Source organism: Neoarius graeffei, chromosome 11 (genome assembly GCF_027579695.1).
Source record: "Neoarius graeffei isolate fNeoGra1 chromosome 11, fNeoGra1.pri, whole genome shotgun sequence".
NCBI lineage: Eukaryota > Metazoa > Chordata > Actinopteri > Siluriformes > Ariidae > Neoarius > Neoarius graeffei.
Window position 1 is genome coordinate 3,510,017 of NC_083579.1, and position 24,923 is coordinate 3,534,939.

The 24,923-nt window shown below is 40.3% G+C and overlaps 1 protein-coding gene across 1 annotated transcript in view; it reads right to left on the reverse strand.

Moving 5' to 3' along the window:
* The window catches only part of plb1 (phospholipase B1), a 120,915-nt gene that overhangs the window by 7,158 nt on the left and 88,834 nt on the right, over positions 1–24,923 (reverse strand). The window contains exons 21-36 of the mRNA XM_060934831.1: positions 22,183–22,287; positions 19,179–19,274; positions 17,720–17,791; positions 17,505–17,570; positions 16,827–16,887; positions 16,657–16,715; positions 16,514–16,581; positions 16,370–16,413; positions 15,049–15,148; positions 14,915–14,966; positions 10,605–10,685; positions 6,923–6,988; positions 6,749–6,843; positions 6,577–6,658; positions 6,348–6,452; positions 4,580–4,675 (exon numbers count right to left, since the gene is read on the reverse strand). Of these exons, the coding sequence (XP_060790814.1) occupies positions 4,580–4,675; positions 6,348–6,452; positions 6,577–6,658; positions 6,749–6,843; positions 6,923–6,988; positions 10,605–10,685; positions 14,915–14,966; positions 15,049–15,148; positions 16,370–16,413; positions 16,514–16,581; positions 16,657–16,715; positions 16,827–16,887; positions 17,505–17,570; positions 17,720–17,791; positions 19,179–19,274; positions 22,183–22,287 (1,248 nt within the window). The remainder of the gene's footprint in view (positions 1–4,579; positions 4,676–6,347; positions 6,453–6,576; positions 6,659–6,748; positions 6,844–6,922; positions 6,989–10,604; positions 10,686–14,914; positions 14,967–15,048; positions 15,149–16,369; positions 16,414–16,513; positions 16,582–16,656; positions 16,716–16,826; positions 16,888–17,504; positions 17,571–17,719; positions 17,792–19,178; positions 19,275–22,182; positions 22,288–24,923) is intronic.

Consider the following 24,923-nt stretch of genomic DNA (forward strand, 5'->3'; position numbering starts at 1 on the left):
GTAGACCTGTAAAACACCTTATTTTAGGTCAGAGGCCAACTGAGGAAGCTTCACCCCAGGAAAGCAGTAGGCCCGGACAAGGTGTGTCCCTGACTACTGAAGACCTGCGCTGCTGAACTGGGTGAACCACTCCAACGCATCTTCAACCTTAGCCTGCAGCTGGGGAGAGTGCCCACCCTCTGGACTGTCTGCAGTTTGCGTACCGGGCAGGTGTTGGTGCGGAAGACTCCATCCTCTACCTGCTACACCGAGCCCACTCACATCTGGATAAGGGAAATGGCACAGTGAGGATCCTCTTCTTGGACTTCTTGAGTGCCTTCAACACCATCCAGCCCCTTATGCTTCAGGACAAACTGAACAGGTTGCGAGTGGACCCCTGCCTGGTCACCTGGATCTCCAGCTACCTCACCGATAGGCCGCAGTACGTCAGGCTGAAGGACATCACGTCTGACACTGTGATTAGCAGCACTGGAGCACCCCAGGGCACGGTGCTGGCCCCTCTTCTCTTTACCCTGTACACCGCAGACTTCTGCTACAACTCAGAGCTGTGTCACATTCAGAAGTTCACCGATGACACAGCCATAGTGGGGTGTATCAGTGACGACAGAGAGGAGGAGTATAGGAGCCTGGTGAGGGACTTTGCCATCTAGTGCAACAGGAACCATCTGCAGCTCAACACCTCAAAGACCAAGGAGCTGGTCATTGACTTTGGGAGGTCCAGACCAAGGTCACGACCAGTTCTGATTGAGGGAGTCAAGGTGGAGGCTGTGGATTCCTACAAGTACCTCGGGCTGTGGTTGGACAGCAAGCTGGACTGGACTTGCAACACCAACCACTTGTACAGGAAGGGACAGAGCAGGCTATACTTCCTGAGGAGGCTGAGGTCCTTTAACATCTGCAGGAAACTCTTGTGGATGTTCTATCAGTTCATGGTCACCAGTGTCCTTTTTTACACCGTGGTGTGCTGGGGGGGCAGCACATCCAAGAAGGACACATCCAGGCTGGACAAACTGATCAGGTGGGCCGGCTCTGTGGTTGGCATGAAGCTGGACTCTCTGGTGATGGTGGCAGAGAAGAGGACTATGGACAAACTACTGAACATCATGGATGATGCCAGTCATCCTCTGCACACCGTCATCAGCAACCAGAGGAGCCTGTTCAGTGACAGAATGCTCCTTCCCAAGTGCAGGACTAACAGACTTAAAAACTCCTTTGTCCCTCACGCCATCAGACTGTACAACTCCTCTCTGGGGGGGAGGAGGGGTAACAGGAGGATAGAGGACGGGAAGGAGCAGTAGCTTAGCCTAGCCTGACAAAAAGCAATACTGGACAATGTGCAATATAATGTGCAATACCTCTCCTGCTGGACTTTTTTTTCTTTTTCTTTCTTCTTTTCCCATATCTTATTCTTTTTTATATTTGTATCAGGGCTTTACATTAACTTTTTTGCTCACCGGCCACTGTGGCTAGTGGTTTTCCCGAGTCATTAGCCATTCAGCCTTTTCACTAGCCACAATTTTGTTGCCAGGAAATCGCAGTTTTTTTTCACCATGATACGTTAAAGTTTGGAAGATCTAGATTTAATTATGAATGGCAGCGTATACTGTATCTCTACAGTAGCACTCAAGTATTCAGTGCTGTTAAGGTCGCTCCCTATATGAAAACATGCAACCAATTCAGACAAAAATATAAACAGAGTATTCTGTTTATTGAACTCAAATTCAAACCCCTTACAATATGAAATATCGTATAATATGAAAAATAACATTCAGTACAACTGAAATGATTCTAATATTAAAAGTCCAATTCAAAACATTCATCACTGAAAAACGTTTGATGTTTTGATATGCAAGTATTATGTGTATTATCAAGTATTATTATGTATATTATGTATTATCTATTAATAGTGTGTATGTGTGTGAACATGTGTAGAGAGAGACATTAAATGTCCTCATTACATTATCATCAGATGAGTCTGAATGGTCCATGAAAAATGGTCTTCATGACCTGAGGCTTCCAGCAGGCCATAAGTTGATAGCTGGGGCGGATCAACTTCTTTACAATCGCGTGAATGTTTCTAAACAGCAGCTCCATCCTCTCCAGCTCAGCCGACTTCATGACAGCCAGGGACTGAAAGCAATGCTGTCCTGTAGTGACCCAGCTGTCTTCGCTGGTTTTGATGTTATAGTACCGATGTGTGCATTTGACTTTTCATGGTCCTTTATAGTTTTGAGCTTAAAATTACTGGTGCCTGTCTTTGCCATACTTTCTACAGTCTTCGCAGTACATGGTATTTTCGATTTTGCTATGAACTAGCCAATCTCACCTAAACTTCCATTTGCCATTGAACTGTCTTATCTTCCTATTGCATCTTGTTCATCTCCATGGCCGTAGCCAGCTATGAGGCCCCCGCAGTCCGGACCTTGGTCATTTTTAAGAGCTGAAAATACATTTGTACGCTAAATATTCAACTGGATAAAAAAAAAGAACATTAAAATGTCTCCATAAAAAGTGCATTGTTAATTATGTTAAATGTTGATTCTGTCTTCTGTGTCTGTTTGGTGCGCGCGGCTCTGAGACTAAGAACACAAAAGCGAATGAGCGTGCGACTAGGCGGAGGAACACAGTGTAGGAAACATGGGGTTTCCATGGTAACCATCAGCGCACTTTCACCAAGCTGTTAAATTTACATTTTTGAAGCAGCGCAGTTGTAGCCTGCCTTGTTTGTGATTTTAACCCTGTAGAACAGGATAAAGCGGCTACAGATAATGAGATGAGATGAGAAATCATTCGATAAGCCAAAGTAATAGAGTGGAAAGTTTTAACTTATGTTTGCCTTGGATAACTTTGCCTAAAACATGGTGGTGGTGTATACTGATTTTTTTCCCAGAATTTTTTTTGTGTAGGTGTAATGGATGCCAAATTGTTAATGTATCTTAGTTCCATAGGCTACATGGTTAGGGTATCTTTTGTCCTCATTGCTTGGGCCAGATCAAACCATTAAACAAGCTTAAATTATTCTTACTCTTGCCACATACATGATTTTTTTTTTTCAAAACTGATGATATTCAGTTCAAACACCATTAAAAAGTAATTTCAGGAATCGATCTCGTGTGGCATGTAATTCACCCTCTCATTTAAATATGTCGAAAAATTTTCGGCGCGCACTTTGCACATCACAGACCTCGGTGATTTTAAAATGCTGCCTCCGGCCCTGATCATCTCTGCCCCTTTTTTCTGAGCAGCAGGGTTTGAAACTCCAGCTATATGCCGCCACATAGTGCGCTTGTCAGTCATCAGCAACTTTGTTGCTTTGTTCATTAACCGCAGGTTACCGTATCATTGATTTTATCTGAGACGTTGACGAATGTTCTAAACAATTCTAACATGTTGTCAGAATGTTTATGCAGGTGCTCATGGGAGTTGTAGGCGTGTAATATTACATTGCAATGCGTTTATTATATCAGATGCCTTCAGAGAAAACTACAATTAAAATATATTGTCATACCACAGAATAAACCACCGGCCAAAGTGGCTAGTGAGACTAAAGTTATTACCCGCCAAAGCCCAATTTTACCCGCATCTGGCGGGTGGGCGGGTGCTAATGTAAAGCCCTGATTTGTATATGTAAATACTTAATTTAATTTATCTAGAAGTTTTTTCTCTATTTTCTATTCTCTGTTTATTCTGTAATGATGCTGCTGGAATTTTAATTTCCCTGAGGGAACCCTCCCAAAGGGATCAGTAAAGTTCTATCTATTTACATAATTAACTGCACTAAACATGTCATAGTGGCTCGCTCCTTCCTTCCTTCCTTCCTTCCTTCCTTCCTTCCTTCCTTCCTTCCTTCCTTCCTTCCTTCCTTCCTTCCTTCCTTCCTTCCTTCCTTCCTTCCTTCCTTCCTTCCTTCCTTCCTTCCTTCCTTCCTTCCTTCCTTCCTTCCTTCCTTCCTTCCTTCCTTCCTTCCTTCCTTCCTTCCTTCCTTCCTTCCTTCCTTCCTTCCTTCCTTCCTTCCTTCCTTCCTTCCTTCCTTCCTTCCTTCCTTCCTTCCTTCCTTCCTTCCTTCCTTCCTTCCTTCCTTCCTTCCTTCCTTCCTTCCTTCCTTCCTTCCTTCCTTCCTTCCTTCCTTCCTTCCTTCCTTCCTTCCTTCCTTCCTTCCTTCCTTCCTTCCTTCCTTCCTTCCTTCCTTCCTTCCTTCCTTCCTTCCTTCCTTCCTTCCTTCCTTCCTTCCTTCCTTCCTTCCTTCCTTCCTTCCTTCCTTCCTTCCTTCCTTCCTTCCTTCCTTCCTTCCTTCCTTCCTTCCTTCCTTCCTTCCTTCCTTCCTTCCTTCCTTCCTTCCTTCCTTCCTTCCTTCCTTCCTTCCTTCCTTCCTTCCTTCCTTCCTTCCTGGCCTGAAGTCTGTTTATGTGTTTACATTCTCAAGATTTGTTCCATGGAGTAAAGGCCACCTCAGCATGGTCACATTCTCAGAAGAGTGTGTCTTTGTGCACTCAACATACTGTTCTGCAGAGTAAATGCCATCTCTGCATGTCCACAAACTGTCAGAACAATTTGTGCATGTTTGTGCGTGTGCATTCACCATATTGTTCCACAGTGCAATGGCCATCTCAGCATGTCCACGCTCAGTGAAGTGGAAACAGTCCACAGAGAAGAAGCTCAGGTCTGGCTGCCGGTCCTGCAGGAGACACACACTGATGTGAGTCCATCTTAGTGTGTGTATGTGTGTCTCTGTTGTGTGTGTTGATATTGAGACTCAGGTTCTTATTGGCTTCTTATAACATTTTGTTACTTTTGTAGTGTAATAAAGTATAGTATAGTACAGTATAGTATAGATGATACTAGACACTCTTTAGTGGAATTCAAAGCATGTAATACAAAGCTTTCCTCTCACCATTTACAATGTGCTAAAACATGAGAATAAGCTGAGTTTTTAATAAAGCATTTCTAATGTTCAATGGAGCACTATTTCAGACTGCAGGGGTGAACTAAGACTGCCTGAGTTGCTACTGATCCTCCAAAAGATCTATACTTGGCAGGAACTTGTCTTTCTAACCCAAATTTCTAACCCAGAACGAACACAGGAACACGCAACCATTATGTCATTTACCACTTTAACCAGCGCTAATACTGTAAGATGCTTCAACAAACCAAACTGAAATGCTATACATTGTTGCTTGCTATTACTATGTAAAAAAGAGCAAAGTTGTTGGGCAACAAGTGTTATATAGCAAACCTTATACATACAGTACTGTGTAAAAGTATTCGTCCTCCTATTGTTTTTTTCCATACAAACTTTATAGATTTCTATTTTATGACTTCTACATTATCGAGTCAAAACATTACAAAACCATTTTAGAGTTCCAAATGTTTGTTTTCCAGCACAAAATTAAATATTACAGAAAAAAAGTTTGTATCTGAGCAGCATATTCCACAAGAGAGCACTTTTCAGATTAAAAACAAAAACATAATGAAGGCTACTGGGTTTTGGTGTAAAATGAAGACGTGAGTGTAACAGTCAAAGTGTCCAGAAGAACTGTGGCTGGTTCTGCAAGATGCTCAGTAAAACATACAGCTCATTTCCTTATAAAACTGCACTCACTGGACCTGAGACTATTATTTTTTTTTTAAAGCAAAGAGTCGTCTCACACCAAATATTGACCTTGTTTCATTTATTATGGCTTACTGCTTATAGTTTTTTTTATATTGAAACATTAAGCCATTTTTGGTTGACAGCATTTCTTTACATGTATCTCAGACTTTTGCACACTATTGTATGTACTAAAAAAAGGTGTGCTGGATATTTGAAGTAACTTGAGAGGGGTTAAAATGTGGTTTATTAATGAGCGACTTAAGAACTTTGCCCAAAATGAGTGACAAATTTTATTATTTTTATTAAAGGCTCTGCAGTAACTGATAACAATGCTGCATTCAAGTATTGTAGCCAAATGTCTGAGTTAAGTTGAATGCGGGACAATTTCATAAGTTACATAGATAGTGTTGAGTCAGGGACACAGATATCTAGAGGACAGCTCCTGAATTTTGATGGTTACTGTGTCTATATTTTTGATGGTAAGATCTGGAAACATTTGAGAATCATAAACTGTCTGATCATTTTAATTTAAATACTGTTTTAAAAAGGAAACTGAGTTACTTTTAACTTGAAACTTTTTGCATTCCATCAAGTTTAATTAGTAAGCTGTTCTGGTTGAGAGAATGGCCTGAGGGTAGCTGCTGAGAAATCCCCCGCATGACTTTCAGAAGAATTTCTTATTTTATTTATTTTCCCATCATATTTTTTTTTTCTCACCCTGTCAGGAGATTTGCTTTGATTGGTAAGCTAGACTCACCTCTCCCATTGGAAGCACTGTGCTTCGGAAGAAAGGCTGCAGAACTACAGCAAAATCTTCTCTGCCCTCATATCGTCCTCCAAACACCAGCTGCGCGGTCTCCGTCTAACCACAACAAGACAACTCTGTCACACAGTGTTTATGTGCTGAAAGGACACAAATCATGGATGGGTAACGATAATAACTCTGATGTCATATTATCTTTTCAGATCTTCAAAACCCTGCAAACCTGTATTTGCCGATTAATCCTCTTCATCTCATCCAGCTCCTCAGAGTTCTCTTCAGGACGCAGGAAGCATGCACACAGGGTCCTGACTCACACAAACACACACATGGTTCTCTCACGACAATAAAAAAAAATTCTCAAGATATGAACGGATTGAGTGATGCAAGTCATTTACGGCTGTAAGATGGTGCATTCTGTGGTGTTTGACTTTATCTTACGCAGGCTCTCGATCTGCAGGATCTCTACAAAATTTACCAGCACTCTGGGTACCTACACACACACACACACACTGTAAACCTGCTTCTTTCGTTCATATTATAAGAATACAGCCTTTTCACTTACTACTCACCTCATGATAGAGGATGTCCAGAGCGTCCCTGATGTGTCCTATGTACTTTTGAGGAGAAAGAGAGGCCTACACACACACACAAACACACACACAAAATTACATAATATTTTTTAAAAATAGGAATATGCTTTAACTACATCTCTAATCCACAGCACTAGTCAGAAGGTGTTGATTAATTCTCTACAACAGCAGCTCTAACAGTACTGCAGCTGCAAATCACAGGCTTATATTAATGTTCTCGTTCGAACATGCTATCATTTCTATAGTAACAAGGACTTGTACTGCAGACGCTCCACATTGTCAAGTACGTATCATGCTGTAATCATGCTTTATTCTACTTATACCACTACAATTTTCCAACAATTACAATACTTTTTATTCTATCCACATTCACTGGATATGAGCAATCGCGCACTCTGATTGGCTACTCTACTACTAGGATATCAGCTCATATACTGTGAGTAGAGAAAAACAAAATGTCGAAGTGCATCAAGTCAGACATATCACTTTGTTACCAAGTATTTAAAAGAAACAGAAATAGCTAAAAGAATATAGTTTTTCCCCCCCCAATATTTCCTGTTCCACACTCCAGCCCAGTTGGTGGCAGTAATGCACTTTTGAGTTGGCTTGCCAACTGCTGAAAAACCCTAAAGAAGAAGAAGAAAATAGCGGAGCATGTTACTGAACCAACCGAGGATAAAATAAAAACTCTACTCAAAAACAAACCCCCCAAAATACAAAAAAAGCAACAAAATATGGAATGAAAGTATTTGATAGTAAAATGTATGTTTTTTTATTTTTCAAGAATTATTATTATGGCATTTTTCACAACTTGCTACTGTCATTTCACCAGTTTGTTTACATTCTAAGCAGAAATGATTTGTCGGACGTTTCATATAAAATTTTTATTTATCGAATTTGCTAAAAATAAAAATGCTCTGTTTCTCAAAATCCAGTGAATGTGGATAGAATAAAACAATTATTCCACTCAATCTCGTCGTACACGGCTTATAGCCAACTCAGTACTACGCGCCTCATCGACTATCAGCTCATCTATGACTCGATTTCGTGGAATAACTGTTAAATGTATTTATAGTTACATTTAATGTTGCTCGAAGCAAGTTGTAGTTACTGTTACCACACTTTGAGGTGGTATCAGGTATAAACAGTCGTTCCTTCACCAGCCTGTCATTATTTTTCTCTTGAAGTGAACAAGTAAAAAAAAAAATCACAGTTTGTCACTTTAATGAGAAACTGCAAAGTGTAAATCGTAAATGTTAAATAAATGTTTCCTTACAGAAATTGTCACTGCATCAAAGATTTTTTAACGTTAATGTGGAGCAGTGGGCGGTGCGGTGGTGTAGTGGTTAGTGCTGTCGCCTCACAGCAAGAAGGTCCGGGTTCGAGCCCCATGGCCAGCGAGGGCCTTTCTGTGCGGAGTTTGCATGTTCTCCCCGTGTCCGCGTGGGTTTCCTCTGGGTGCTCCGGTTTCCCCCACAGTCCAAAGACATGCAGGTTAGGTTAACTGGTGACTCTAAATTGAGCGTAGGTGTGAATGTGAGTGTGAATGGTTGTCTGTGTCTATGTGTCAGCCCTGTGATGACCTGGCGACTTGTCCAGGGTGAACCCCGCCTTTCGCCCGTAGTCAGCTGGGATAGGCTCCAGCTTGCCTGCGACCCTGTAGAAGGATAAAGCGGCTACAGATAATGAGATGAGATGAGATAATGTGGAGCATCCTGCTGAACAAGCTGTTGCTATAGAAACGATAACGTATGAATATAAACAAGCTCATTAACCCCTTCAGTGCCCTTGGACGAGTCACGTACGTCATGAAATCTTTTACCGCTGTGCCTTATGATGTATGCTACTTGTCATAAACACCTCCTTTTATGTACCTTACATGGCACATTACTTTTACTTCACAGTGGCATGTTACTGCAAGTTGGCCTAGTGGTTAGCGTGTCTGCCTCTCGATTGGAAGCTAGTGAGTTCTATTCATGGCTGGGTCATACAAAGACCATCGTAAAAATGGTACCCTGTTACTTAGAATGCATGGACCCTTGGTGTACATTGTGTTTTCAAGTACTAGGAATTCATGTTTATGGACAGGTTCTCACTGACAAGACCCGTTGTCTTGGATGTTTTTGATTACTAAAGGTATTTTTACTCTACAACAGTGTTTTTTGTGATTTTTCTATACAAATATTAAAAATATAAAATTCTGAACAAGTTAGAGAAAGATTATCAAAATATCCCAATTTTGACCTATTTTTGTCCTATATGCCCGGCACATTACAATTAATTATGGGTGGCAGCCAAGGGGTTAATATTAATGTTAATTTTAATTTAATGCTGTGATTTGCAACTGCACTACAGTCAGAGTTGCTGTTATAGACCCTTTTTCTGTTTGTACACACAGCTCGGCTGCGCACGCAGCTCGGCAACGGAAGTATGGAGGCGTTAAACAGCCTGTCAAGCTATGCAAGGGGATTATCAACGAAAGACCGTGAAAGTTACCTTAATAAGTTTACTTTGGCAAATGGTGTTAGACTCCCGGATCTGTGTTCTATCAATGAGTGGGTTGACGATGTTAGAAAGTGGCCAAATATTCAGTGGCTGGATATATATACATACTTGATTGAAAAACCAAGTGTGTACACCATGGACAAATTACGAGCCTACAAATCGCTAGATGCTTACGAGTATGTCGTCTGTGGTCATGTTCAGGAAGTCCAGTACCATCAAATAGACGCAGAATTTTGTGTTTTAAAGTCAGACGTTCTACCAAGTCAGAGACAAGGGCACAAGACCACTATGTACCAAGCGTGGGTCATCATCAACCATCAATGTCCTGACTGGGAATTGCACCTGTATGGCGGGGTAAGTAGCACTAGCCTATTAGCAGCTATTTGTTGTTGTAGAGTCTTAGATAGTAGCTAACTGTTCAGAGGTACGTTTCCCAAAACCATAGTTGCTAAGTTAACAAACTTAAGCTTGCAACTTTGTTGGTTGCAATGCAATGTCCCATTGCCTGGCCAAGTTGATAACAGGTTAGCAAAACATAGTAGTTTTTGGTTTTGGGAAACGCAGTATGTAGCTGCTAGTTATGCAAAGATGAATTATGCTTCTATGTTGTCCTTTCAGTTGGCTATTACTCTCTTTTACATATCAAAAATCGTATGCCTTGCAACTTTCTCATAACCAGGGTTTGAAACTAACATGTTCATGAACACAGTGACAACAGTCCAGTCCACACGTTCAATCGCCTGCAGCCACCTGTTGCTCCGAAATGGGTGTGATCCTTTAGGAATCCTATAAAACTTTAGTCCGCCGGTGGAATAGCGATTCGTACAACCGTATACGCAACAACCAGACACGTTGATACTGAGAACAGTATATATCCACATTTAAATGATTGATAAGTAGGCTAGTCTGTCCCAGAATCAATTGGGAAGCTTACTGCTTCTGTTGCCAGGGTGCGTGCGCAACTGTTTGATCATGTGACACTGAAAAAGGGTCTATAGAAAATTAATCAACACTTTCTGACTAATCAGAGTCCAGAACTCAACAGCGCTGTGATATAAAGAGCATTATTTCCTAGTTTTCCATTTTCCCTTCAGATTTTCAGCTTATTGTGCAGTGCATGATGTAGTGGTGTATAAACGAATGGTCTTCCACTCACCGGGTTCTTGCAGTACTGACACAGATCATTACCGCCGATAAACAGGGTCACCAACTTCCAGTCCTGCTCAAAATCCACACTCTGAGACAAAGAGACCAAATGAAGATAAATCAGAAAACTCTATTTAAAAAAAAAAACCAAGAACCATGAAGCACATCTTTAAAAGAAAAGAAAACCCATTTTAAAAATACAGTTATGAAGATAGGTTATGATATAAACTAACAATTCATGTGAATAATTGAAAATAAGGAGCTCACACAACTAAGATATCCATCTCCGAAAGTCAGTTTCTATTCCGAATGGATGATTTCATGGAGGCTGCCACTGAAAATCTTTTAACCAATCAGAAAAATCCTCCCAATCATTTCCGGCAATACTCTGATGTCGTTTGGGTGCAAGACACAGAAGCTCCGCATAGCGAGTAAGACTTGAAGCTGCCCCTAGCTGGAGATTATTTCATTAAAAGTTTATGTGAAAAAAAATTGAAATTCCATTTCTCTAACAAAAAAGTGGAGGGGGAAAGATAATACTGATGTTGCTGATAAACAGCAAGGGAATAGTGAACAACTGATGTACTCCTATGTGACTGAATGGAGGGAGGTAACTTTTCATATTTATATCCCCGGTACAAGTCGTGCTGCTGTGACACCTCGTTCTGCAGATTATAACCTCGCTAGACAACCTACAAACAGATCTGCATACAATCTGACTTACCTAAATCTGTTGAAGAGGCAAGTGTGCGAGTTTTTACATGTTCCTGGCAGCAAAAGCACTCGTTAGCACACTTAGCATGCTCTCGACTCATTCATAAAAAACTTCCTCACCAAGACATCACCAGGCTAGCCTACCGTAATTACCGTAGTAGACAGTCAAAAACCCGCAGCAACGCAGAAAGAGGGTAAACAAACACTGCTTTACGCAGCTCATGTGCTCAGAACATGTTGAAGAAAATTGTTTCACTCAAACAACTCGGATGCACCAGCATTAGGAACACTGTACAAGCCAGCGCTGAATCCAGATGCGGTTCCCACAATCTTCAGCCAAAAAGTGGACAAGACAAACGAGACAACACGGTCAGTAGTCGGCAAAAGAAAAGTTCAAAGGGTAAGAAAACACTCTTTATGGCTTCCCTAACATTTTTATTAAGCGTGATATGTTATTTTGAGTTCCTTTGGGCATAAACATAATAATTGCTGATGCAGCTAAGCAGCTTGATGTTTTTTGGGTGTGTTGCTTTGATTCAGTGTTCTCAGAAAAGCCTCGGTAATGACTAACTAAAACAACTCTATAAATATTGTTCACTTGTGTGTAACTAATTGATATGGTAATGCTTGTTTATCATGATCATCATCGTTATTCATATCATTATCCGAAATACTTGAGGAAATCGGTGAAGAAATGTCACTGGCGCTGTGGTCCATTTTGTCGAATATGGCCGTGTATTGTAAGTGATGTCACGCTTTATGGAAACCATTCGGAGTTCTTTTAGGTTTACAGGAATTTGTTTGTGGAATAGCCGACCTCGATTGGTGCAATCTAGTCAAACACGTGATCATTTTAAGAAACAGGTGAAACAATTTTTATGGAGTAAATTCCAAACCCAGTTTTATGATGTGTATATAACTAATTTTTAATCATTTTGGTGCCATTTCTATAATTTACAGTAGTTGTACTCTGTGATAATTACAGTTAGCATATATTTTTTTGTTCGACTCATCATTGTTTATACAATTTTGTCAATTTATTATTGTCTCATATTTTATTGTTTCCTGCTGTCATCAAGAGGACCACAATGGAAATGTGTATTTTATACTTTGTACTATCTTCAGATGAGGTGAAGTGGCCAAGTGGTTAGAGCACTTGACCACTAAGCGAACGATCCCCGGTTCGAGCCTCGCCTCAAACGGTGATCTGGGGCTCGCCTCCTGTCCACCCAGCAGTGAATGGGGACCTGGTGGAAACACTGGGGAAGTTAAAGGCAGTGAGGAAAGGAACTGGCCACCCTACCTCACCATGCCGACGGCCTAGACAGAGTGTGTTCTCTAACAGGCACTCCCCAACGTACGTACGGAAATGTATATGGGACTCTTTGATTGATTGACTATCTTCAGTGCTATTTATACTGTATCTTTTACATGTATGAATTCATCTCATCTCATTATCTCTAGCTGCTTTATCCTTCTACAGGGTCGCAGGCAAGCTGGAGCCTATCCCAGCTGACTACGGGCAAAAGGCGGGGTACACCCTGGACAAGTCACCAGGTCATCACAGGGCTGACACATAGACACAGACAACCATTCACACTCACATTCACACCTACGCTCAATTTAGAGTCACCAGTTAACCTAACCTGCATGTCTTTGGACTGTGGGGGAAACCGGAGCACCCGGAGGAAACCCACGCGGACACGGGGAGAACATGCAAACTCCGCACAGAAAGGCCCTCGCCGGCCACAGGGCTCGAACCCAGGACCTTCTTGCTGTGAGGCGACAGCGCTAACCACTACACCACCGTGCCGCCCCATGTATGAATTTTACCAAATAAATCCGTACCATATTTCTGTCTTTTTTCATACAAGTGCATCTTCCTGTAATGTTCACATGAATCCTGTATAGTACAGCAGTGTTTGTTTACCCTCTTTCTGTGTTGCCGTGGGGGTTGGACTGCCTACTACGGTAATTACGGTAGGCTAGCCTGGGGACGTCTTGATGAAGAAGTTTTTCATGAATGAGTCAAGAGCATGCCAAGCGTGCTAACGAGTAGTATAACGCATAGTTTCAGCCTCGTTTTACAGGTAAAGTGTTCAGGTTTGTCCATAAGTCAGGCTTGCAGCTCATTAATACACTATAGACCCCTTTCACTGACGTCACCCGAAACCGGAAGTAAACAGACCCTGCGCCATTTTGGAAGACCAACAAACTCGTGATAAGGGGAAAATAATGGCAGCGGTATGTGAACCCACGAGAATAAAGTGGAGTGGCAAATGACTTAAACAAACAAATCTGAGCTGTTTTATTTATGATTTATTGGCCCAACAGTAGACTTGAAAGAAACCTGTGTGAGACTTGGCAAAAAACTGTGGATATAATGGATAAGTCTGTGCATGATCTGCGGACACTTTGAGGTAAGCAAACGCAAGAAATTCAGATTTAAAACATGCTAAAGTGGCCCCAAGTTGATAACTGTATGAGGAGCAAGCCTCCCAGACTTCTACAATTTAATAATAATAATAATAATTTAGGATGGTTTGGGGCTTGCTCGCTGCTGCCAGGTTGGTTGTTGAGTAGCCTGACTGTTTTTTTTTTTCCCCTTGCGTGTGGTATCATTGTTGACGCGAGGTTGTTTTTTGAACATGCCAATGCGGACACGATTTCCCCTGATGAGTTATGACTTCAGACGCGATGCGTGTGTGGAGGTGTGGAGTCTGCGTGATATGTGCGTAAGATAGGCTTCTCATGTGTTTGGAGATCTGTGCTCTGAGACAAGCGCAAGCACCCCCCCCCAAGGGAAAAAAAGGGGCCCCCCGAAAATATCGGCATAGTTCGAACACTGAGTGTAGGCACTGGGTGTAAACAACAAATAGTTTACAATGTCTGGGTAGCAAACAGATGGCAGAATTGGGGTCCGGTCCTCCTTATGTTTCCATTCTCCCTTGCCCCGAGTCTTATCATATGGGTCAAACCCATCAATCACAGCCAGTTTCTCCACATACCGTGCCCTTTCTGCAGCTGGTAATGTACTCACATAACCAGAATTATCATCCATCGTGTCACTTTACTCTCGCTCGTACTTTGTTTTATATTGTGAGTGCATGTACTTGGTCTTCCAATATGGCGCCTAACAAAATCTCGCGGCGCGGTGACGTCATGTGAAAGGGGTCTATTCCAGATGTATAGTGAAAAAATCAACATTGTCACCTTAGTAGACCTTTCGCTTTGCCCCTTCAGTACTGAAGTATACACTCAGCCTTGCGCCCAAATGACCTCACACATCGCCCTTCCAACAGGCAACATGGCAGCCTACTGGTGGCATTAGAGTAGCGATACAAAAACGCTCACAACTTTCTTATTAATGGTCAAACATGCCTGAAACTTTTCTTATGGGCCCTCAATATTACAAGCTACCAACGCATGCATGTATTTACTTTGCATTTTCTATTCCTTTAAAGGTCACAAGGCTGGATGGAAAGCATTTGGCACAAATTCATCAGATATACTGAGTTGTAAAAAATAAAAATGAACACAGGTAGAAGTGAAATGTGTACATTATTGTCCCAGTCAATAAAGTGAGAAGACAAAGCAGAAGCTCACTGTGCTGTTCTTTAGAGCCTCCACCAAGTCCCTGACCTGGCCTGGGATATCACTGCAAACACAAATTAGACACAAAACATGAACCTTGAGTTCAAGAGTATGAGTGTGTATGTGAGTGAGTTTGTGTGTCTCACATTGCTTTAGCTCCGCTCACGGCCATATTGAAGCCATTGGGTCTCTTGCTACGTCCTTGTGAGAAGCCGAACACATTTGGGTTGAACTTTTTCAGAATGTCTACAAGAGAGCAAATATTTACTTTAGTAATTATCATCAGAATCAAATGACAAAAAGTGTTGACTTTTTAAATCCCTTTACAGTCTTTATTTTAAAAGAGAGCCCAGCAACAAATCTACTGACTTTTTGAGTAGCTGTTAGTGACTGTCCTGCACTCGATACGGCTCTCCAGCTCACATCGCGGCTGCTGGTTCTACAACTTGAGTATCGACTCAATGACAAAATGGTTCGTAATGACCAATCACTGACCAATTGCTACCAAACGCCAATTGTTGATCGCCATCCCCCCAAACGGCAGTCAGTGATTGCCATCGCTCTCAAAAGCCAATCACTGATCGCCATTGTAGAAAACAACAGACTAACTGCACATGACTCCTACAACAGGTCTGGAACACCTGTAAATTTTGTTCTTGCCTAAGAGAAAATTCAAGATACACGAAGATTGGTAAATGCAGCAAGTTCTCCTAAATCACTTGTGTAAGGAACTTAAGAACGAATCAGTTCATATGAGTGATTCTTACATGAGGCCCAATGAATATGCAAACTGGTTGATGTCATCATCTAGTGACTTTTACTTTCCTGTAAAAAGTGTTGGCAACAACAGTATAAATGTGTATATTTATTTATGTATAAAAGTAAAAGTAGAAGAAACACTCACAAAAGAAGAAGTGTCATTCAACTTCAAATTTTGAAAAACACTGATTACCTCCACCATCTTTGTTGGAGGAGGTCATGTTTTCGACTCTGTTTGTTTGTTCCAAACATAACTCAAAAAGTACTGAATGTATTTTGATGAAATTTGGAGGAAAGGTGAGTCATGGGCCAAGGAACAACTGAGTAGATTTTGATGCAAATCCAGATATATATGCGGATCCAGGATTTTTTTTCTCTGTTCCCAATGTAACTCAAAAAGTAGTGAATGGATTTTGATGAAATTTGGTGGACAGTTTTAGTATTATCCTAGGTACAAATCATTTGATTTTGATGTTGATAAGATGTGGCTTGATGGAGGTATACACTCTACCGAGTGCCCTCCTAGTTTTAGTTTTGAATGATAAATTAGAGCTGTTTTCATCAAAGAACTGAATAATGTAGGAATTTAAAAAAAAACTGAGCCTAGCTAACATCGGCTTTAATCCTAATCTCTCAATTGTTAGCTAGCATGATATTAATACAATGACCATATAAACTAGCCAAATGCTAAAAAGTCAATATACTCACTTGGTAGTGTAGTGACGGTTTCCAGAGTCTCATCACCGCCAATGCTGTCAATTAAAAAACACAGAACTTTAGAAATAGAACCAACTGATGGGAAGTTATCTGGTTGTGGGGATTAGATTTGGACAAGAGCATCATTTAACTCACCTCCAGGACACTCCCCTCTCCTCGTTCGGCAGCTGCAGGATGTTTTCAGCTTTGGCACCGAAACCAGCCTGACAGAAAAACACTGTGCATCTGTATTCTGTCATGTTAACAAGGTAATACACACAAATTTGTGTTCAGCTTACAGTTATGGAATCTCCGAGAGCAGCGATGATGTTAATGTCTCCTGGTTGCAACCTGTGAACTGGGAAAGATAGACAGATCTGTCTGCAGTCACTCGCCTGCTTGTTGGAGCGACAAGATTATTGTAGTTAGCATGTAAAGGGAAGCTAATGGCCACCAGTTTCACACTCACCTGAGGTAGGTACAGTGTCTGAGGGAGCCGTGTTCATGCATGAGAAGTCACTGCCCCAGTTCTGCACACACACAACACACAGTAGAGAAAAGAATGAAATAAATAAGGAATAAAACACTCCGTGTTGTGCAGTTATAGGAAACTAATCAGTGATGGGGTGGTGTGATGAAGCGGTGTGACTGTTTCTACGATGTATGTTGATTAATTTGTTTCTCTTACACCACAACAATTTACTCACAAATACGCATTTTATATTTATTAAAGAATTATATACTTTGTATCCATTTATAGTTACAGTTGTTCCTTTACTAGCTTCTCGTTTTTTTCTGTCAAAACAAAAATCATGTCACTGGGAAACCACAAAGAAAAACTCATCTGTCCTGAAGATCTCGGAAAACATTTAAACTCTGACTGTTACACATTTCCTTCCAGAAAACTTCACCATAGCAGCAACTACATACGTTATTTTAATCAGCTTACATGCTGTAAACATCCCTGTGAATGAGCTGTTACTATAGAAATGATGAGGTATCAGAATGAGCAATGTTAATCAGAGAAAATTAATCAACACCTTCTGACCAATCAGAATCCAGAATTATCATGTACAGCGCTGCAATATGAGTCATAATACTGATTCATTCCTTCAATGGCTGGATGATGTCGGGGTTATTTACTCACCGCAGTTCTGTCCATGGCTAAAGATTGCAATCCACTGTCCCTATTGGTTGAAAAATAAGGTTCACTCTAAAATGATAAAATGAATACATTATAAAAATAAAGAAATGAAAATGAAGCACTTGTCATATAATCATCATTCCCTCAGACATTTTGGACAAACATCAGTTGTTTGACATTACGAGGATGAGAAAGAAATGATAAGGAAAACAGCTGACCTCAGAAGGACACTTCAAAGCCATGCCTTCGTTGAAGTCCACAGATGTGGTTTTACTGTTTATAGGCTCCAGCTGAAGCAGAGATATCACACACACACACACACACACACACACACACACACACACACACACACATCATATACAAAATACAGTACTGTGCATTACGTCATTTACCACTTCAACCAGCGCTAATACTGTAAGATGCTTCAACAAACCCAACTGAAATACTGTACATCTTTGTTTGCTATTACTATGAAGAAAAGAGCAAAGTTGTTGGGCAACAAATGTTATATAGAAAACATTATATATATATATATATATATATATATATATATATATATATATATATATACACAGTTCTGTGCAAAAGTCTTAGCCCCCCCTATTTTTTTCATACAAACTTTGTTATAAATTTCTATTTTATGACTTCTACATTATCGAGTCAGTACAAAAACATTTTAGAGTCTAAATGTTCATTTTTTTCCAGCACAAAATTAAATGTTACAGAAAAATAGTTTGTATCTGAGCAGCATATTCCATAAGAGAGCACTTTTCAGATTAAAAACGAAAACATAATGAAGACTACTGGGTTTTGGTGCAGAATTAAGAAGCAAATGTAACAGTCAAAGTCAAAATAAAAATAATTGTGGAAGGCACTGTATATTGTGTACCAGTGAAAAGTTTTGACACACCTTGTACTAATTCAATGTTTTTTCTTTATTTGTATTAATTAAAAGTCACCTCATATCTTACAGTAAAGTAATGATGGATGTCATTTCTCTTTACTTAGTTGTTCAATTCTTGACCTAATGTGTATGGATTACTACAGTTGTAGTGTTGAATAGGGCTATTTACTTCTAGTATTTTTATGATTTACTATTTACTGTTTGATTGCGAATGCATTAAGAAGGCAAGAAACTTGTCCACTAATTACCTCTTGATGAGGCACACCTGTTAATTGAAAAGCGTTCCAGGTGACTACCTCATGAAGCTGGTTAAGATAATGCCAAGAGTGTGCAAAGCGCCATTAAGGTAAACGCTGGATACTTTGAAAAATCTAAAATATTAAAGATAGTTTGTTTTTTTTAACACTTTTGTTTGTTTTCTATGTACTTCCACATATGTTCCGGATGTTACTTCATAGTTTTGATGTCTTCAGTTTTGTTCTACAATGTAGAGAATAGTCACGATACAGAAACACCTATGAATGAGTAGAGTAGGGGTGTACAAACATTTGACGTACTGTATATATTGTGATATGATATTTTGGTCGTGCTGCTCAACTTGACTCATGATGCAAACTCTACAGTGAAACAATACATTATTTTTCTCCAAATCAATCTACTGTCCGTGATAAATATGACAAACGTGTGTGAGTGAGATATTCTCAATGCACTGTTGCAGTTCTGCTGAATAACAGTGAATCCTGTATTACTGTGAATATTTCTGTCGAACTCACCATGTTGTTCCACAGACCTTGGGCCATGACAGCGTGAAATTTCTTACTGAGATGGAAACAATCGGCAGAAAAGAAGGAGTGGTCGGGCATTCCATCCTGAGCAAGGTACAAACATTTTACTGAACACCTGATATGCCCATTTAACTTAAAAATTCTGAAGAAAATGGGTTTAAAATGAACAGAGCCCTCCAGAAGTTTTGGGGCCCTTCACAAAAAAAGGACATATTTCTGTATTAAAAACAACATACAATAATACTGTAACTTTAACCTCAGTTTCAAAATCATCAGCTGCTTTATAACACATAGCAAGATCTTGGTCATGATTATATAGAGGATGTTACACAGTGGCGTGAAGATATGAAGTTTATCTTCGAGTGGTGAATGTATATATCACAAATGAGTGAAGCGAATGAGAAGATAAACTTTATATCTTCACAACATCATGTAATGTTCTTTATATTATATGGACAGATCCACAAAAAAAAAAAATACGCAAGTTAATCAAAATAATTTTAATTTTGAACCGGTTCGCCATTTTGACAAGTCAGCGGGAAAAACACTGGGAGTCATGAGAGTGAAATATCAGGAATTATTATACATACAGAGGATTTCGACGTGACGTCACAGGTGACGTCACGCCCCGGTGTCCGCCATTTTGAAGGTCAAGCTAGCTAATGTCAACAACAGTAGCTGGTATGTTACTGTAGCAATGTTTACGTTCAGTCATTTGGATGACTGTTAAAACCTTTCAGTCTCAAGTTTTTCCTTTACTGTATTTACTAGTTTACTGAGCTAGCACGTTTGGGCAGGCTGGGAGCTAGCGCGCTCGCTCCCAGCCTGCCTGAGCTAGCATGCTCGCTCCCAGCCTGCCCGAGCGCGCTAGCTCAGTAAACTAGTAAATACAGTAAAGGAAAAACTTGAGACTGAAAGGTTTTAACAGTCATCCAAATGACTGAACGTAAACATTGCTACAGTAACATACCAGCTATGATGTTTTTGACATTAGCTAGTGCTAACAGCTAGCTGCTAGTGCACTGCTACAACACAGACACCGACCCTAATAATACAGTTCTTGGTCATTGCCTGGTAACAGCAAATTTATAATGGGCCATGTCTCAACAGACTAAGAAGTTATTTCAATGACATTTAATAACATTTTGTTTATCCTGAGGACCGAAAGTAAATGAAAATGTGAACAAACCTTAGCTGTAATAAGATGGCGACCACCGGCTCCAGGGACGACCCACTGATGTAGGCATGTTACCCAGCCTGGTTTTTAACGACATAGGTATAGAGATCATGTGGGCCGAAGTCAGGTAAAGACGAGGGCTTCGTGTACTTCCGTACGTCAGTGAACAATCCTGGTGGAAGCAGGTAAACGTCGTTCTCTAAGCCTGCTAACCTCAATTTTTGCAAATACCTCTCCCTCTGCTCGCCCTGTAAATGCCCTACGTCACTGGATAGTGAAGGTGTTTTCTGCATCTCGCTCCTTTTTCTTTTATGTTTTTTCCCTGGTATTTCCCACACGCCTGACTGCAGGTCAGGAAGATCACCCGCGCTGCAGCGCTGCAAAGCCAGAAAAAGATAGCCTGGTAACGTGTATGGATCACGTACACCAGCATCATTGATTTTCTGGTGATAACGCTTCTTGCTCGCGTCATCTAGGCCGGATAAAATACTCGACAATGAGACTTCGTCATGATCAACAGTGTATCGCTACCGGTAGTCGCCATATTTGTGACTGTCAAAATGGCGCCGGCTACTTGTTGACATGGCAACGGTCACGTGGGTCGAAAACCTCTACAGGACACTTTTTTGATGGAATAAAAACATGCATTCTATTCCCTTCTAGCAGGTTTCATTCATTTGGTTTGATAGCATGCAATATTGTTAGCATATTGCTCATCCTACATGTATTATGTCACTCTACTCAATGGAGAACGAGTGTTGAATATGGTTTACAATATTGCATGGTTGTCAAGACAACATGACATCATACGTCGGACATGTAAAACTTCTGCGCTAGTGAGTGACTGTGACAATTTGTAAACAAATATGGCCGCGGCTCTGAGTGACATATTTAAATAATATCGGCTGGATTTTTTTCATGGTCTATCAGATATATTCCATTCAGCTACTCGTCTTTGACTCATTCAGTATCATGCTAGCTGAATGGAATATATCTGATAGACCATGAAAAAAATCCAGCCAATATTATTTAAATATGTCACTCAGATCCGCGATGTATTTCGTACGAAAAATGTGAGTTTTTCAACACAAGAAGAGAAACTTCATATCTTCAAGCCAACTTGTGATTTTCTTTTTATTACATCGACACATTCACAAACAAAAAGTCCCAAATTTATCAAAACAATTCATCGATTTCCTCTCGAGTGATGTGTAGAGATTTATGTCGCAGTTTTGGTTCTCCACGTCCCGGATGGAGCTCGGATGAAAAACATGAGTGGCGTATTTCCCAGTAAAACACTTGTGTCTGCATAATAGACATGTGGTCTTAATGTGGTCTACATCCCTGGATTTAGATCATTTCTCCTGTTGAAATGATTCTGTGCTGGAATTGTTTTCAAATGATTGTGTTTTATTTTAAAAATCATTTCTGTTTAATTTTATAGACAGGGCCATCTATTCTGGAGGGTATAAATCTGTTTAAAATCAGAAACAGGGGGCGTCGTGGCTCAGGTGGTTAGGGCGCCATGCCATGAATGCGGGCGACCCGGGTTCGATTCCGGCCCGAGGTCATTTCCCGATCCCTTCCCGTCTCTCTCTCTCCCGCTCATTTCCTGTCTCTACACTGTCCTATCCAATAAAGGTGCAAAAAGCCCAAAAAAATATCTTTAAAAAAAAAAAAATCAGAAACAGACTGTACAAATATAATATTTAGTGCAGTATCAAGAAATCAATGAATGCTTATAATAAAAACTATATACTAAGAGGAAAGAAAAAAGAAAAAGATCTGAACTTAAACAATTTTTTTTTTTTTTACCGGCAGCACCGGAAAGGACAGGTTTCTGAAAAACGGCTGTAAGATCACGGTGAAGTCCGGGCCAGTGTTATAGCGGCCAGAGTCCACCAGGTTCCTCAATGCAGTCTGAGAACATAAACACACACACGCACGCTTACTGTATTAACCCTTTAAAGTGAAATGTGAATTGAATGTACAATTCACACCTCATCTCGGCTCAAACTGCGTGACTTGACCTCTCAATACGATGCTTAAAATCATATCCAAAAACTAATCTCACACACACTCAGCTCTTACACACTAATTCGTCTGCATTTCCACTCTGTTTTCCTGCATCACATCAAATTAATATCTACAATATAATATTACATCGGAGGGCACGGTGGTGTAGTGGTTAGCGCTGTCGCCTCACAGCAAGAAGGTCCGGGTTCGAGCCCCGTGGCCGGCGAGGGCCTTTCTGTGTGGAGTTTGCATGTTCTCCCCGTGTCCGCGTGGGTTTCCTCCGGGTGCTCCGGTTTCCCCCACAGTCCAAAGACATGCAGGTTAGGTTAACTGGTGACTCTAAATTGAGCGTAGGTGTGAATGTGAGTGTGAATGGTTGTCTGTGTCTATGTGTCAGCCCTGTGATGACCTGGCGACTTGTCCAGGGTGAACCCCGCCTTTCACCCGTAGTCAGCTGGGATAGGCTCCAGCTTGCCTGCGACCCTGTAGAAGGATAAAGCGGCTAGAGATAATGAGATGAGATGAGATAATATTACATCGTTTTAAATAATCAAGAATTTTGCTGTGATGAATTTCTGTGTTAAATGACAGAATTCCATCTTCATTAAAATTTCCACAGTGTTTCTGTAATGTGTGACTCAAAGATTTGTCCTTAATTAACTCAACAACTGCAAATTAAAAGCAGAACTTCTTTCTCACATATGAGTGCGACTTGAACTCAGACGAGTCACATGATCATAATTAGCACGTGTTAATAAAATCAAAACAGGTGATTTATTATTGACTTTAAAAATAAATGCTTTCCACTTTTAATCCAGAGGAGAACAAGCTGCTCAGTTCGCAGTCTGATCCTGAAACGTGTCGGACTGGAGGACTCGGATAAAACGCTTCATTACAACACGAAACAACACAAAATCATAAACAAGGCAAGGTGCTTTCTTGGAATGGATAAAAAATAAAACTGAAATTTGGCTGATTGCTACTTGATTTGATTTGCGCGTCCAAGGAAGCATGCTATCTGATTTCCAATTTCTGTAATGTCTGAAAAACAGCACGGTAGAATGTTTTTTTTTTTTGTATGGCTTAAAGTGCACTTCAAATCAAAATTTGATTTTTTTGAAGGTAGCAAAAGATTTCAGAAAATAAAATGCTCAGTTAAGAAGTTGTGTTATTTTTGGCTCTTGACTGTAGCTTGGTTTCTGTTGCAGTTTTACTCAAAACAGAAGCAATATTTTACAGTTTTGTTGTCTTGTGATATCTCTTACAGAGCTCTCTCTCTCTCTGTCTGTCTGCCTTTCTCTCTCTGTCTGTCTGCCTCTCTCTCTGTCTGTCTGTCTCTTTCTCTGTCTGTCTGCCTCTCTCTCTCTGTCTGTCTCTATCTGTCTCTCTCTCTCCCTCTCCTCTGTCTGTCTGTGCCTGTCTGTCTGTCTCTCTCCCGCTCCTCTGTCTGTCTGTCTCTCGCTCACCTCTCGCTCTCTCTGTGTGTATCTCTCGCTCTCTCTCCCTCTCCAATCTCTGTCTCTCTCTTTCAGAAAGGTCACGTTTCCATTTGCTCTTTGAGCCATGTCATGTGACTTCAATGCGAAATGTGTTTCCGTTTCAATTTTGCTAAATATTGCTTTATCGAATCATCTGATTAACGGATTTGATTAAGAATGCTTTAAAAAAAAAAAAAGATATTTCAACTTTCACTTCACACGAGCCTAAAAACTTTTGCGATATTTGAAACTTTTTTTTTTCTATTTCGAAATTCACGTTTCCATTCCTCCTTTTTTTGTTTCAAATTGTGCATTAAGAAGACTGGAAACACAGAACACGTGATCACTTTATACTGCAGGATCAGACTGCCATATATATATACACACACTATATAATTTCCATTTTACTGTCATATGAAAAGTCTCAGTAGCACGAAAGTGTATCTCTGCCTTAAAAGAAAAAACACATCAGTATCTTGTTATAACATGAAATGTTTCTTGTAATAAGATATTTTCATGTTATTACAACATACAAACTTATCATGCTCTAACAGTATACTGTATATATCTTGTTATGACGTGAAACAGGTCATGTGACAGTGCCATCCCCCTGTGCTCAATAACAGGAGAATATCAGCATGAACCGACCCAAACATGAAGTACAACTTAATCAAACAGTGTAAAGGAGCCGTATTCATCAGTTTCTGTTCTTCACACACCGTTTCCTCACACAAACCTGAGCTTCTGATGTCTTGGAGCTGAAAATGATCAATTATCTTATTATAACATGAAACGTTTTATGTTACAGCAATAATTTATCATGTTATAACAAGATGAATAGTACTGTATATTGTTATAACGTGAAGAGTTTGTATGTCGTAAAAACATGAAAATCTTGTTAAAAAAACAAAACAAACTCGTTAATAACAAACTTTTCACGTTATAATGTGATACTGATGTTTTTCTTTTTCTGCTGTAACAGCTGATACACTTCCTTACAGTAGAGCTTTCCTGTTTAAAAAACTATATAAAATATACCAAATCACAGATTTACATTTACAT